The 16,546-nt window shown below is 39.3% G+C and overlaps 2 protein-coding genes across 6 annotated transcripts in view; one reads left to right on the forward strand and one right to left on the reverse strand.

The window, feature by feature from the left end:
- The first annotated feature begins 2,720 nt into the window (after positions 1-2,720).
- Positions 2,721-10,905, forward strand: MANSC4 (MANSC domain containing 4). Of its 2 annotated transcripts, XM_073223544.1 has the most exons (4): positions 2,721-4,116; positions 6,566-6,700; positions 8,580-8,878; positions 8,993-10,905. In XM_073223544.1, the coding sequence occupies exons 1-4, from the start codon at positions 3,888-3,890 to the stop codon at positions 9,236-9,238; spliced, it is 909 nt and encodes a 302-aa protein (XP_073079645.1). In that variant the 5' UTR covers positions 2,721-3,887; the 3' UTR covers positions 9,239-10,905. The 2 variants fall into 2 exon arrangements, with proteins under 2 accessions (XP_073079645.1, XP_017527646.3); XM_017672157.3 differs by having other exon boundaries at positions 8,580-10,905.
- A 2,446-nt stretch (positions 10,906-13,351) lies between these two features.
- Positions 13,352-16,546, reverse strand: part of MRPS35 (mitochondrial ribosomal protein S35) — a 38,013-nt gene continuing 34,818 nt past the window's right edge. For 3 of the 4 annotated variants that reach the window (XM_037020391.2, XM_017672167.3, XM_017672168.3), the window contains exon 8: positions 13,352-13,709. In XM_037020391.2, coding sequence (XP_036876286.2) covers positions 13,440-13,709 — 270 coding nt within the window. In that variant the 3' untranslated portion in view covers positions 13,352-13,439. The remainder of the gene's footprint in view (positions 13,710-16,546) is intronic. The other variant, XM_073223545.1, reaches the window with a different exon arrangement.

Genomic DNA, 16,546 nt, shown 5'->3' on the forward strand with positions numbered 1-16,546 from the left:
AACTGTCATAGATATGCCTCAGACTGGTATTTTAGTGCCTTTCAAAAACAGACCCAAAAAAATGACACTCAAAGAATGATGTGCATTAGAAAGGCTATTCATGGTCAGTAATATTATCAGAGCAACAACAGCCTGGACGGGGAATCTACGGTGTTGGTTTGACGATACCGGGCACTGACTGATCCTGTACGCATTTCGGCCCCGACAGGGTAATAACGTCAGTTAGGATTGGAAGCATCTTAAAAGGGCAAATCATTTTGATAACTCACACAGGAAGCTTTCTGTTAAACTAGCACTACAAAGTCAAAGGAATATATACTCTTTTATTTACAAAAGACCTAAAATTATTTGTAAGCTTCATGAAAATATTGCTTCTATATAACTGGAGGTATAATTTTATAGATCAGTTATTGACTGATCAAGGAACAATTAAGACTGGTCTTTGTGGCACTGTGATTCACTTTAAGCACTTGATGTCATGATGTTTTACAAAAGATTAGAGTAATGGACAACACAGAGTTAAGCTATTTATTTAATAATTTATGGAAACTATACCTAGAATTAACCTAGAATGGAAAAAAAAAATCTAAGTACAAGATGTTTATCATAGCGCTGCTTGGTATAAAAAGAAATTGGAAACATAATACATAATAATAGTAGCTAACATTTATTGAATGTTTATTATAATGTGCCAGGCACTGTTGTGTTTTCCATGGATTACAGTACTGTTTTTGTACTATTTTACAGCTAAAGAAGCTGAGGTGCAGAGTAAATTTTGGTACATACAGAATGAAATACCACAGAGTCATTACAACTGTGGATGTAGATTTTTCTTTACAAACACTGAAAAATGTAATTTGGCACTGAAGTTTTAAAAAATTGTTTCTAAAACAGTATAAATGCATATGTAAAATTATATATGTATATCTTTTTAGAGATGTTCAGGAGGATGCTAAAATGTTAAGATTGTAAGATCTTGAATCAGTTTTATTTTGTACTTCTCTGTATGGTTTGGATTTTTTAAGTGAATGTATATCAGTTTAATAAAAGCAAAATATTTAAAGAAAACAATGACATTTAAATTTCTCAGACCCCATTTTTAAAAACAATTTCCATCGATTTCATCAACTGGTGAATTACTATACACCATCTTTAAAATAAAGATGAATGTTATTGTTTTACAAAACACTTTTTGAATTCAGTAAATGTCCTATCATTTCACTACCAATTCACTATTTTAATTTAAAATAAATTAAAAATTATCTGTTTTTCAGTCCCTCCACTATTCCTAACACAACTATATTTCTTTTTTTAACAGGCAAAACTGAAATATCGTCCTTTCATTAAATCATGTGGGGCAATTTAAATAAAGGGTTCTATTTAATAATATAGATTGAGCACCTTCGTGTAGGCAAACTTCCATTTATTTCAGTCAGTGCTTTAGCAGTGTTTTCCAAACCTCGTAGGAACTCACCTGGGACACTTATAAAAGTAAGATTCTGGTGCCCACACTATAATCAGTTGTTAAGGGAAGATGAGTGTTTTTTAAGGTAGGTATCCAATTTTTGAACCCCTCTCAAGAGTGCCCAGTTAGAAGTAAGTACAACATATGGCATTGCAATAGTGTAATGGTTCTGGGTATTTTCATAAATTTGTACAAAGGCTAGATAGTTTTTTATTCAGTTACAGTTGCTTGCTGGTTTCTGCAATTTCATGTCACATGGACATGTTTTGAGACTAGATGCTTTAGAGCCACGTATCTCAGCCCATAGAGGATTCCTTCCTCTGCCCCTGCAGTCCACTTTTTATCCTTTTCAAAACACTTGGCTCCCAGAAGTTACCCGTTTCCAGACATAATGTTTATGCAATCATAAAAAAATGTCCTTTTAAAAATTTAAAGCACGTTTTTTTACCTTGGAACTTGTAGATTCTTTAAAATGCAACTTTGATCTCCACTTGACATCATTTGCCAGCAAAAGGATTAAACAATTGTGGATTGTTCCATTATCCCTGTAGGGAAAATGAAAACTTCAAGAAATTATATATCACACAAAAGAAACTACAGTTAATGTGGCTGAAAGATGTGGAGGTTAGAAGGTAAGAAAGTAGACTTTCCAGTTTATGTCCCCAGGGCACATACCAAGCGAAATAGCTATGGAATCTCAAGCCAAACAAGAAGTGGTCTTTCATTCTTCATCTGTCCCTTGCTCTTCTACTAAGAAATCTCTCTTACCTTTCCCCTCAGAACAGATGGAACAGTTTGTCTGCAGGTAAGCAACTGAAACTTGCTTTCTATGAGAAGTTTATTAAAATAAAATATTTATCAAGTTAGTGTATTTTATGTGGCTTATACAAAGTTAGGAGTTAATCCATGATACAATTTTTGCTTGGAAGAAGGTGAAATATTTCAATTTTAAAGTTACTCAATCTTTTGAATATTTTCCCTTTATTATCTATTATTAATATTATGTTTCTAAAACAAAAGATAAGTGATCATTAGGCTATTACCAGGGAACAGAAAGGAAAGTTCCAAGAATGTTAACATTTATGTGTCAAGTAAGTGAATGAGTCATTGCTCAAAAAGGTATGAAAGACAGATCACAGGCTAGAAAAAGTTTCACCTTTTTTTAAAAGAACAGTAGAGTACTTTATGGCACTGATGCTTTGTACAAAAATGGACAAGAAAAAGCAAGTTTTAAACTTTGAACAAATTTGCCATCTTGGATATCATGGATATAGAACACATTATCTTCACAAAAGTATAACAGGCTATTTTCCTTTAATACCTTTTCAAATGCTTTGGCATTGCAACTGAAGTAGTTTTATTACTATTTATAAAATTTAACCTATTTTGCCATTTCCCTAATGCACATTTCTTAGCAACTTCTTCTTCCATCAGGAACATTCTGTCTTTATGTATGTGCTTCGCAAAGAAATCCCCTTTATAACTTGCAAACATGGATATCAGAAAGCAGATTAGACAGCTCCCGATTTGAACTTCTTCCCAATTTTCACTGTAAATTACACTTTTTATTCTTGATTGAACAATATACCCCGTACTTGCTGGGTGTTGTATTCTGTCTACACTGGAGCATGTCCTCTTTTCATCTTTTAAAAAAGCTTGTGACTGGCCTTTTTGCAAAAAATGTCTGACCTCAAGAAGTGACCAGGTTCATAGCCAATGTTTTCAAAATCACTGCAAAATTCCATTTTTTAATTTTTTATTTCATTTTCAGTTTTCATTTACTTTCAACATGTCTTTTTCTTTAGTAAAAAGAAAAAAATGTAAACCAGCACACATACTGGTTTTCTAGTGAAGCTGAACACTAGAACTTAAATTCAAAGATGAAAATAAATGACTGAAAAAAGTCTGCTGTCCCGTGTTCCTTAAACACCGTACAGAAGTGCCCTTACAAAACGATGTCTTGTTTCTGGTGAAATGGACTCTTCCTTTATCTGATGTCAAGTGACTAAATTATTGTTTTCCTGAGACAGGCTCTTGGCTAGGATTTCCACCTGTCTTTATACTTACTTAGTGAAAGGTGTCTGTGACTATTCACTTTCACAGAAAGAAGAAAAGCAGAGGAGAGAATCCACATCTTCAAGAGGCTAAGTAAGGGACAGAGGATCAAGATGGCCTGGAAAATGTACACAATTAATGCCAGAAAGTCAAATGTTCACCTAGGGATCAACTGGGAAGAAACAAAGGAAAACTGAATGTGCAGTTAAGGAACAGCCTCGTTTTTTCTAGATGACCCTCCAGGAGTCTCAAAGAAGCTCTCCCTTAGCAACAGCCCTGAAGTTCCAGAAACTGTCCTCAGCCCCGATGGTCAGCTCCTGCTTCCGCCTGAGAATCAGACTTCCTGCTGAGCCTTCACACCAGCAAAATGCATGTGGCTCTGGTGGCAGCAGATGTGACACTGCTCCTAAGCCTGGGGTGGACCTCAGACTGTCTCTGCTCACCCACCGTCTTTTACCGAGACTGCTGGATCCGTCGCTTCCCGGGTCTTCTGATTGACCTGGAGGAGTCCCAGAAGCTGGGAGCCCAGTTCCTGAAGTATTACGCTGAGAGCACGGGCCGGAAATGCAGCAGGAGCTGCTGCCTTCGCAAGGATGGTAAGTATTAATGATGTGCCTGAGCACAGATCGGGGGAAACTTCCAGAATGAAGACGTCCTCAGAAAGGACTAGGGAAGACACGCTGGGATGAGGGAGATGGGGGGGACGCAGAGACTGACCGTGCAGACCGGGCCACGGCCGGCTGGGTTGGCAACGCTCGTAACGACCACAACGCTGTGGAACCTGCAGGTAACAGAATCCTCTTTTCTTCACTAAAGTGCTAAATAAAAATATTTCCTTGAGAGTTAACTATGGTATTTCTGTAGCCTAAAAATATGGCATATTTGATTTCCAAAATATTTATGGTAATTTCCTTTTCAAAGTCCTTTTGGTGATACTGGTATCACTTCAAGTTTTTGAAATGTGTGTCTTGTGTTGACCAAACGTAGGATGTTCCAACACGACTCGAGATTGTGATTGATGTTTGAAAAGAAATAGGGACGTATATGGCAACAGCAGAAAGAGAGAGAAAAAAACATATTTTCAAAATACCCTGACAGATTTTTTTTGTCTGAAACCTGGAATCAGGGTTAAATATCATCCATATAAGGTGATCAAGACTTGTAATTAGGAAACCATTTCACTGTTGCAGAATTTCAAGTTACAATTGTGTAACTTTTATCTAATTTCTAAATTAGATGTGTAATGGCTAAAAATTATCTAATTTCATTTGCCAACTTATTAATTGCCAATGCTTCCTATCCAATTATATATATGAGATTTCTGGGATGCAAACTGAAGCTAACTGGAGAGTCTAAACTGACTGTCAAGAGACCACAGAGTGAGAAGCCATCTCAGGCTAAGCCCTCAAAAGTTCGTCAGGCACAGAAGACAGCAATTCATTTATTAAAGGGAAATCTTTTTGAAAAGTAGCCAATCCGGATTTTCACCTTAGAGATGGTTCTAACTCGTATGAGCCTTCCCTGGGAGGAGGTGGGCAATGGGCGACAGCTTTTCTGCACTTTCCCATGGCATCAATCTATCAGACTCCACACCAGGAAGTGTTGATTCCCAGACTTCCGGGATACCGTGAGCATCTGGTAGAATTCCATGATTTTAGAGACTTGTGTAGACTCCATGGTGTGGCTTTCTTCCTTCAGAAGAAAGAACAAGCACAAATCCCTGTTTTTTCTGCTGGAAACCAGAACTTTAAAAGCCACCATCCTGCAACAGTGAACCTGCTCAGAGCTGGGACTCTACATGAGAAGGAATGTAAAACACCTTGAAAACTTGTTCTCTATACCATAAACTATTTTCAGAAATTGAGACTTCTAAATTTGAATCTTTTTTATTCCTCTTAAATTTTATAGCTCAGTTCTCGAGCATATTTGTAATCTATAATGCAATAGCAATGTATTATTAATTAACTCTTGTCCTAGTCTTTCTCCTACAAGTGGGGAAACCATGGGATGTCCCAGAAGTCATGGGGGAGGTGCAACGCCCCGCAGTTCACCTTACACAGAAGCAGTCCAGAATTTGCCACAAGCAATCCCATAGCAGCTTCAGGCAAACTCTGAGGTCTGGTAATCAAATACTATCCCTCTGTAATCTTATTTTATTAAAGACATTGATACCTTTGGCCAGTGGGTATTTCCTATCGCATGGTTCCCACCACACTGCAGCAGGAGGAAATCTGTGCTGCACTTTAGAGGACGGACCGAAGATGGGCATTCAACAAATCTGACATACGGTTTTCCAGAGCCAACACAGTACATTTCAAGGAGCAAACTTACTTAGAAATGGGGAGACGGCATCAGCAAGTGAGATACCCCTTGAATTCCAAGGGCTCGCAGCTTGCGCATCCACTCCCTTCCTCTTTAAATGACACTGATTAGGTTTCACTGCCTGTGGCTTTGCATCTTGGGGCCGGTGCGCACCTGCAGTCAGGGTCAAGGCAATGCTCCCCAGCCTCCTGCCTTTCCAGCAGCTGGGCCTCTCCGAGTAACGCAGACATCACTGTGTTTGCTCTTCCCGTTACCCTCCCATTACCCTCTCCTCTGTTACAGCATTTGTCACTTTTTTTCGCCAGTGAACTCCCAGTACCTGAGCATTCTGAGAGGGCATTGTACTCAGAAATCTGATCTAACAAATCCCCAGGGGCTTTGCAGCCAATTGAATTTTTCACAGACATAAAATCCTGGGATTGAGAAATGAGTCCAGGCTAATCCTGTGTGGGATGGAATGTGTGAAAGATCAGAGAAAAGCAGTAGGCATTTCTTTTAAAAAGGCATTTTCTATATTTATAGAAACAGTTGCTGTGTAGTTTATAAGGTTCTGTAAAACGTCTGAACATGGCCCTGCAAAGTGCTGTTAATGCCGTGTTCTTGAAAGAAATGTTAAGTTACTCAGAGCTCGTGAAGCTCGCAGATATCAGGATCTTGTGCAGATTTTGGTTTGACTTTGTCAGAAATAGAGAACCAACAAATGTATGCCTGCTTCCCTTTCAGTGGCCTGTAACCTGGCTGTCTTCTACCATGACCCTGCTCATGACAATGTCAACTGCCTCCACGTTCACTGCCCAACACTGGAGAGCTGCATGTTAGAGCCCGGGACCGGTGCCATCTTATACAACATAACAGATGGTAGTGACTTATGTATTGTGTATGGATTTTGAAGAATGTTGATAATATTCTAGGAAAGACATATATAACCTAGAAACTGGCTGGCAATAGCCATGTATGACTCCCCAAATCAGTATTTCCCAGTGACCTCGGTCTGGAACAGTTTTGGGCATCCAGGGCAGAAAACTAAAAGGGAATTCCCTTCAGTCTGCAATGTCCAGCAACGATGAGTTCCTTCCAGATGGTGACATTCATACGTGATTGAACAAAAGCTTCAGCATGTTATTTCATTTATCCCAAGAGCCCTCAGCAAGAGCCAAAATAGGCATTTCTATTGCAGTGGCTGAGGGTGCCACGAGGAAATACAGAAAAAGCCTAAATGGCAACTTTGAGGTCCATTGACATTCCTCCCAAGGATTCTACAAAGATGGATGTCAGGGACAGGGAAATGCCACTTACTGACATACATGAGCATACCATTGGGCCCGAGATGACCAGTATATTTGATTCCAGAAAAATACATATTTAAGTGGTCTTTGCCCACGTATATAATCTCAGAGTACAAGTAAGTAAACATGAAAGAGTAGATTTTTGCCGTCAAAATACATAGGAGATAAATCCCTACCGATTTGTACTTATTGCACCAGGTTGTGCTCAGCCTTGCAGAAGACTGTAGCCATAGCTCTGCTCTCAAGTTCCTTATAATCTAGTTGATGTGACAAGACTCACTAGTGGAAGACATACAACTGAATACAAAAATGTACGATATTGCCGCAAGTTCAAGGGCTCAAAAGGAGGAGAGACTAAAGAAAACTAGATTAGTCAGAGGGCTTCCTGGAAGAGGCCAGGCAGAGGCAAGATACGGAGCTTTGTTATCACACCAGGAAAAGTAAGAAATCTGATCTGGCTGAATAAGGGCACATTTGGGACTGTGATGAAAGTATGCATAAGACAGGGTAGGCCAGGTGACAAAAGGGCTTTGATAGAGTAGGATTTTGGTTTGACTTAGTCAGAAATAGGGAACCAACAAATGTATTTAATGAGAAAATGCCATCATTAAAGTGGTGAGTCTGGTTATCTTAGTCTAGGAAAATTATACGCAGATGCACTTTAGAAAATCTAGACAGGGAGATACTAGATTTGGGCAAGATGATCGTAGGGGCAACGCAAAGGAGGGATGACTACCAGAACAATGAGACAGGTCCACGGAGAGGAAAACCTGGCGATGCAGATGTCAGCGCCCTGACACCAGCTAGTGACTGGGGATAATTTCCTTAGGGGATGGAGGGAGGGATGAAGCGAAAATTCAGCAGAAGGTAAAGCGGGAGAGAGAGCGAGACTGATTGCTAGAGGGATGACTGGCAAAGCTGTTAAGAGGTGTTTTAAAGACATTTGCACATGCCTGAAGTCAGGACCAAAGGAATTTATTTGCCAGGAGAGAGGAAATGCTGGAGACAAAGCAAGGGCCCTCGGGGACTGGAAAGGGATGAAATTTAGGCCTGTGCTCACGATTTGGATACAGTTACACTTCTCAGGTTTAGCCTAGTTAGTGGAACTTTCTTTTAAGATGCTATGTCTCTCAAACGCTTATTGTTTTTGCAGGTCTTGTACTAACACTGCTGTTGTAGGGCAAGGCCCTGGAAGCCACAAAGTATTCTCCATGATGCAGCAAAATTTCTGTTCATAACAGAAAATGTCCTAGGAAGTTAAGATAAATTCAAATGTGGCCAGTGTGTTTCTAAGCCTATCAGAAGTAAGCAATAGTAGAACTTCAAACTGGCAGTTCAGTTTCAATAACTCAGTGGCAAAATCCAGGACTTCTCCAAATTGTTCTTTAAGGTCCCGTCCTTTCCTTTAAAAAATAAATAAATAAGTAACAGTGCCATAATTTATGTTTCAGGTATAGATCCAGATTTGCTGGTCTTTGGACAGTCTCCTCCCACATATTTAAATACCCGTTCATCTAACACACGCGACAGACTAAGAATTCTAAAAGCTACAAATGCAGATAAACAACAAACCACTGTGGTAAACCAAGTGCTGCCACCAGGAGCGGCTCCATCATCAACCACCCATCGAGACTGGCTTGTAAACACAAACAATACCAAGTATTCCGAGGAATTAACCGCAGAGTCCAAGGAATTCACCACAGATTCTTGGGCAAGATTCATTTCCCTGAATGAGTCCATTGCCACCAAGGTCAGTGAGATGTCCCTCAGTAATGATTTTACCCGCAGCCCAGATAACAAGACTATTTCTCCTTTCTTTGTGCCCACGGACACAAAACTTTTTCATATGCCTATTCCATCCCAGCTCAACAGTAGCAAACAAGTACCGAATAAAACCAAGAGGTACAACAGGAGAAACCACACGTCTGAGAATGAAGATGTGACACCTGATGGGGCATTTGTGACTTCAAACACCTGGCTGGTTCTTGTGGCCCTTTGTACCTCTGTCATCTGTCTTTGCTGTTGCATAGCCATCCTGGTCTATGCATGCTGTCGAAAGCAGCAGGGCCAGTATAAACCAGGACAGAGAGTCAGGATTCAGGCAAATTAAAAAATGTCACACATTCTGAGAACTCTTTGATAGTAAAAGTTGTAGAGATTGTAAGCTTTCAAGAGTATCATTTTCAGTTTTTTTTTTAAAGACCAGGGGAGTTTAGTTAAAAAAAAAAAAGTAATTTCATAGGATGCATGCTCCTACCAACCCCTAAAAAAGGATGATGTTTGATAAACCTAACAGCTTTTCTTAGTTTGCATTTTTTGAATAATGTACCCTTTGCCAAAGTTCCAAAATTCTGACCCCTTTGTTAGCACTGTGCGAGCATTCTAAGTGCTGTACAAACATTGACTCATTGAATCCTTACAACTGAGTTATATTTTTCTTAACCATTATCCTGTATCAGATTTTACAGATGAGGAAACAGAGAAGAGCAGTGAAGTATCTTGCCTAAAGTCACACAGCTAGTAATGAAGCCAGAACTTAATAGGCAGTCTGGCTCAAAAGTCCATGCTCAAGATCAGTTAGATGAGAAGCCTCCATTTTCCCAATAAGCATGGAAAAAAGATACTAGGAGTAAAACATCCTATTTGTCTCCCATCAAGGTCTAATTATTGTCACCTGTGTTAATAAAATCTTCCAGTGATTTGAACAAAAAAAGAGTACTATTATAGTTACTAATCCATGAGCAAATGTATCCTGATTATTATACAGTTTACTGGTCAATTGGATTTCTTCTCAATCTTCATCCATCTCATTTTCCAAAGCTGACATGCCTTTCAAAAATTATGGCTCTGAGATGGTGAATAGAGCTTGGGAGGCTGGGTTGACATCCCTCACTTGTATACATTGTTTCCCCAGCTGTAAATATTAGCTCCAGGTGTTTCAGCTCTGTCCAGATTTTACACCAGATCTACCCCACTAAATCTTACATTCAGGTTCTTAAGAGTAGAGAACTTAATTCAAGTCTCTAATGATCTTAAACTGTAGGACCTTAACCTCATCACTGAAAGCTTTTTAGTGTAACAGATATTAAGTCTGTTTATTAGCATAAAGGATACCAGGAAATGCTATTACAAGATTAGTAATGTAGTACTTCTCGCAAATGTGAAAACAAATTGCCCAGTGGCTTAGATGTTTCTTTCCTGAAACTAATATAATATGTTAATTATATTTCAACTAAAATCTCACATACACAGAGATGTTACTTTTTCTTTACTTTCCAGGACTTCTCCAAATTGTTGATTTTGGGTGGGGAATAAGGTCTATTTCCTCTTTTAGTATAAGAGAAGGAAGAAATACACAAAGTATCAGTGGAGTATTAGCCACAAATAAAAATCTGAATTAAAAAAAATTAATTGATCTTGCTAGTCATGATATTAAGTATCATAAATTTTATCAATTTCCTATTAGGGAAAAATCCCATATTATTTAGGGAGGATACCAAAATTGAAATTATCCTAAAAATATATTTAAAGAATTAATTCAGGAAATGGTCTTCAAAAATTAATTGTACAATGTTCTTCTAAAAGATCACTGACTTTGCTTTAAAATACATATAAATTGTTTAAAGGTGGCCCAGCAAACTAGGATGCTTAAAAGAAAGTTTTTCTCTTCCTTGGGGTTTCTCAGTTTTTTCATTCCCTAAAATTATTATTTCATAGAAATGACCATAATTTGGGGAAGACATTATCTTTGTAAGAAAACAAACTGAATACTCTCTTGTTCAGCCTCTATCTCTGACCATGAGATAAACTGAGTAAACTTAAGACTGGAGAGGAAAGCAGAGTGAAGTCAGCCGTGAAGCAAAAACAACTGGGCCTGGAAACCATGTCCTTCTCGGAACCCAAAGGGACCAAACAGAACTTACGACCAGCAGCCCAAAGATTTTGCCATTGGGTGCCAATGCCGCAGCCTCAGTCTTCAGGCCAATTGCCTGGAGCTCACCAGACGGCAAAGGTTAGAAGGGTACAGCGCTCTGCAAGACTGCCCGCACTTCCAACACCGACTGAGTTCCAGCGGTGGGAGGAGGGGATTACCAAAACCGCCCTCACATCTCACAATTCACTAGAATCCACAGAACTCAATAAAAGCTGTTACACTCGTGATTATGGTTCATTATGGGGAAAGGATACAAATTAAAATCAGCCAAAGGAAGAAGAGGGCAAGATCAAGTCCAGGAGGGTTCCAGACTCAGACCTCCCGGTGTCCTCCCCGCTGGGGGCAGGACACATCCCTCCCCCAGGGTATGACACTGCCTAGAGGACAGCTGCCCACGCCTCAGTGTTGTTTTTGAGGCTCCAATAAATAGGTATGAGTGATTACCTGGGTGGTCGTCTCGGCTGCGGTGACTCAATGCCCCCACCCTAAATCACAGTTGGTTTTTCTGGCATCGCTAAGACTATCAAGTGTGGCCAGCCCCACCCTAAAATATACCGTGATGGCTCTTACCCTAAGCAAAGGACACTCTAATGAGGTATGACACAAACACCTCCCAGAAGCTGAGGGCAAAGGCCAGACCTCTCTTCGGGCGAGGTCCAACTTTTTATCGCATTACATTATCATTACTCGTCTGCTTTCATCTGCACTGTATTATTGCTACAGGACACATGACTGTAATCTACCACCTCTTTACATGTTTGCAAATGATCATCTCTCCTCAGCTTGTTTTCAAATGTTTCCTTCTTCAATCTTGTCTCTACATGTGTTTTCCTTGAATCTGTAAGAAATATAACCTTCCAATATATTTAAAGTATGCTTTAAAATTGATCAAAAAATTCAGTTTTATCTACTTTCCTTTTCATTCACTATCTCCATACAATGGAATAGAACACACTTCTCTTTTTTTTCTCAAAGCCATACTGTTGTCCTTTATAGTCTACGGACTGTTGACCTTGCTGATACTAAATCATACCTTCAACTTAGTCAAACTTTTGGGCAATTGTTTTGAAACTTCTTTAGACTTTTATGTTCCCCAATTCTGTTAGGAAAGTAAGTTTAGATAAACTCAATTCCTTTATTTTGATTCAATCACTTGTTGACAACTTTGGAAGTGGCGATAAATGACTTAACAGATATACTTAAAAATACTGAATTGACAGCTAAATTGAATGTAATGTTCTTTAGGGCAGTTCTCATTTTGTCATTTACTCCAATTAAATTCAAGGTTCTTATAACTTGTTTCTTTCCTGAGCTGAAGAAGCTCTAACTGGTGAATCCAGAGATGAAAACAGCTCATCTCCATTTCCACTTTTCTGCAAGCTTGGGCTTACAGAAATGAGCCCCATGAGATAGAAGTAGAATGCTGAACAGAGTTGAGTCAACATACTGAGCCCAGAAAATACAGATGGTACAAACTTGATGGTTTAGAAAATATTCCCAAGGACCAAATTCTAATTAGAATCGGCATCTGTGAAAAATGCATTGGGTGGCTACAAGTTAAGTACATAAGGCACTGAACTGCACTCAGGGGACTGGGGTCTGGGTCTAAGTAACCAAAATCATTAGTCTCCAACTTACGAGGGTTCAACTTATAATTTTTAGACTTTACGGTGGTGTGAAAGTGATACTGTATACTTTGAATTTGCATCTTTTCCCGGCCTAGCAATAAGCAGTCTGATGCTCTCTCCCAAGATGCTGGGCAGTGGCAGTGAGCCAGCAGGTCCCAGTCAGCCACGTGACTGCAACAGTAAACGAGATGCACCCATTCTCTTTCTCACTTTCAGTAATCAGTGAATTACACGAGACCCTGGATACTTCATTATAAAAATAGGCTGTGGGTTAGAAGATTTTGCTTAAATGCAGGTTAATGTAAATGTTTTAAGCACATTTAAGGTAGGTCAAGTATATTAATTGATTTTGACTTAAGATTTGCAGCTTACAATGGGTTTAACTGGGAAGTAACTCCAATGTAGGTCAAGAAGATCCATATTTAAAAGCAATCGGTAAGCACTAAATTATAGGGAAAGAAATGTAGCAGGTGATAAAATAACAACATATGTATATATATATGAATATTAAAGTTAATGGTAGAGATAAAATCAAAACACTTCAGACCTAGAAGAAATCAGAGATCCTGTATCAGCCCAACTGCCCCAGTGTATAAGAAAACTGAATAATCATTGCCATTATATATTATATGAAAGGAATATTTTAATTCAGATATAAAACTTTTAACATTTTCAACTTTTTATTAGATTAGGTAATGATTACATATGAACCCTAAAATTAATATATCAAGCAGACTTCTCTTCATAAATCACACCAGATTCAACAGTCTCTTCACAGACTCTTTGTACTGGGAAAGGGTGTTTTCACTGTCCCCCTCATTTTTAAGATTAACAACAGACTCTCTGTAAGCTTCGACCTCTTTTGTACCAAGGAGCTCTTCTTTATTTACTTCCAGATTTTTCTCAGTAGCTTTAATTCGGAGAAGTGTTTCCAGGATATTTTTTTCTGAGGTGCTGTTTTTCCAGATAAATTCTTCCATGTCTGCTTCAGTCTTATTTTTTTCCCATTCTTCAGTTTTCTGAAAGGGAAAAAAATGAGTTCTGAATTCTGAGAATCATCCCAAGAGCACGTTTTGTTTCTGCAGGGGAAGAGGGTCTGCGACGTGGAGAGCCCTGGTCAGCGCTGCCCGCACCCTACCTGCCTCGTCGTCCAGCGCGGCCACCACCTGCGCGGCCACCACCTGCAGCTGCAGGCGACGCATTCTATTATGCGAATGCCCCGTCACCACGAGGTCTACCCACATGACTCACACGTTATCTGCCTTGCAAACTTCACTTATAAAGTAATACTGCTTCCCCCAAAATACAGAAAACTCGATTGTCACAGCTTCCTAGTCCTTGAACTCTTAACATGTCAACACCTCACATTTCCGAGGTTAAAAATAATGAGTCGAGGGGAGACTGTATTATCTTTGTGACATGCCTGGGGGGATGACAGGGAAGACGAGCTATTATGATAAAATTAAAAATAGGAAGTATGCGTGTTACACATGATTTTTAGATATAATTACTTCATACATTCTGGAATTTTGATGTTTGTTTTCCTTATTTTCTGTTCCAATAAGGGAAACAGTTTTTGTTACTGCTCGTTTCTTCTTACAAAAATTATTACTGTTAGGTTTTATACTAATATAATTCAGGTTTATGATTTAAATGAAGATGTAACATTCTGTGAAAAATCAAGCAATACAACTAATAAATAACGTCAAAGAAGTGCTGAATACCAGCCACATTCTTTCCAAATTAACACATGACAATACTCTGAGCTACAGGATATTACAGAATCACCCACTATTCTTACAACTTCTGAAGGTGGAAACACCAAAATTATAATGTTTTAAGTGTTAAAAAGAGGCAGATTTGTTAAGACTGTCAGAAATGTTGTTTAATCTCTGAAAACTACTTTGGAAAGAGACCCCAGACTGAGCAGAGCTCCAAGGCTGCTCAGAGCTAAGCCGGCAAAACAGGTCTCACCCCTGCGTCCCTCCCACCCCCACCTGACTGCAGCAAGAGAGAAATGCACTAGAAATCTGTCCTTCAAAGGGTAAAGAGGAGCCCCACCAACCGCAAACAGGCTGCTGGGGAGGCCACGGACTCACCTAAAACCACTGAAGCCCAGTGAAGAGGCTCCCCCACCTCAGACACCCACAAGAAGAAATCATCTTCCTTTAATCCTTCAAAACAAGTACCCTTTCCTTTCAGAAATCAACAGCATGTGGGGTGGTTTCCCAACCCCCAAATTCATTAGCCAAAGTGGGGCATCTGTGTTCGCAGCTCTGCCCAACCTCCCTATTCTGAATTTATGGCTGAGGACAATGTCCTAACAGAACGTTCCAGAAATATCTTATCTGGTTGAGAATCCACCCTCTGCTTCTTTTTCATCTGTAGTTAGGCTTTGGGCTTGGCTGTAGAGGGGGGGGTAAGGTGCAACAACTTCTTGTGTCCCCCCAGCAACCCCGGCCTTGCAAGCCCAGTGCAAATAACTTCTAATAGACAAACTCTAAGTATGTAACATAAAGAAAAAAAAACTATCAAAGTTACCCTACCTCACCTAACTGTTACTGTAATACTGGGAAGAAGAATAAATGTCAGCCTCTTAAAAGAAAAACCCTAAATTAAATACATCATTGGTCCTATCTACTCTTCATAATTCTAATTTACAACTGAAGTACATTTAATTTAAGAGGTCAACAAATATATTTTATAAAGTGTTAAGTAAAATAAAATAGTCAACCCATCTCATTCTTGATTGCTAGAAGACAGGTAATTAAGAGACTTAACTTTCATCCAGGATTCTCCGGATTCTCTTAACTGCTTTGAAGTGCATGCTTAAAAAGAGGAGGTAACCAAAGTAAATCTACTAATAGTTTCTAACATTTCATTTATCCTCCCCTTACATTCTGTATACACAATTCTAGCTTGTACCTAACAGACGCTGGATTGCCAAGGTGTGTTGGCAGTGTGCCGTACTGTGGGTTCCCTCAGCCCTCAGGCGGCCAGGTGAGCCCGGCAGAGCACCCTCTCCTGCAGTCAAGAATTTTCCATGTGTCCAGTGATATGAAAAAGCACAAAATCCTGCTCTCAGGGTTCATGCACATCTACAGGAAAAAGTCACTACCGTTCCAAACAGTCACTGGTAAGGAGAAGGAGCTACGTTCTGTGAAAGGCATGGCTTCCCACAGATCCTACACAATACAATATAGTGTGGGGCTCCAGCCACAAGCTAAGCAAAGCTCATGTTTGCAACATATTCTAGTTTTAGACCCAAACTCTGCACAAGTGAACATAAAGTCCACGATGACAGTAACAACACCAGCAAGTCAAATACTATATACCAGGTACCTCGGATGCTTACCTATATTAATTATTTCATACAGTTCTTACTATAAACCTGCTCATTAGGTGTGAACATCTCTACAGATAAGGAAAGTAAGTATTATGGAAGTCAGAGGGCCACAGTGGCCTGGGAATGTTTCAGACTTGAGAATTTTTTATATTTTAGAAAGTTAATGTGGGATATATACCATACATTTTTTAACACCTCCATAGGAGTTCTATAACAGCATTCCCTAAATCCAGTATATTACTATTTTTGCAGCAACATGTATGAATATTTACACTAAAGGGATAAACAAAGGCCACAAATTTGTCATTCATTCTGGTCTCATTTTGCCACCGATTTATGGAAAGACTAGTCATTGCCAAACTTTTTTGGGTTTCAGAATTACAGCAGAGGAGTATCTGGGATTGACACAGTACTTACATGGGCTTTGGTGTTTTAAGGAAATGAGTTTAAATCCTAGCTTCATCACTAGTGTGACAGGCCTGTATTTGTGTAAGAACTGACTCCATAGGG

Source organism: Manis javanica, chromosome 15 (genome assembly GCF_040802235.1).
Source record: "Manis javanica isolate MJ-LG chromosome 15, MJ_LKY, whole genome shotgun sequence".
Classification (NCBI taxonomy): Eukaryota; Metazoa; Chordata; class Mammalia; order Pholidota; family Manidae; genus Manis; species Manis javanica.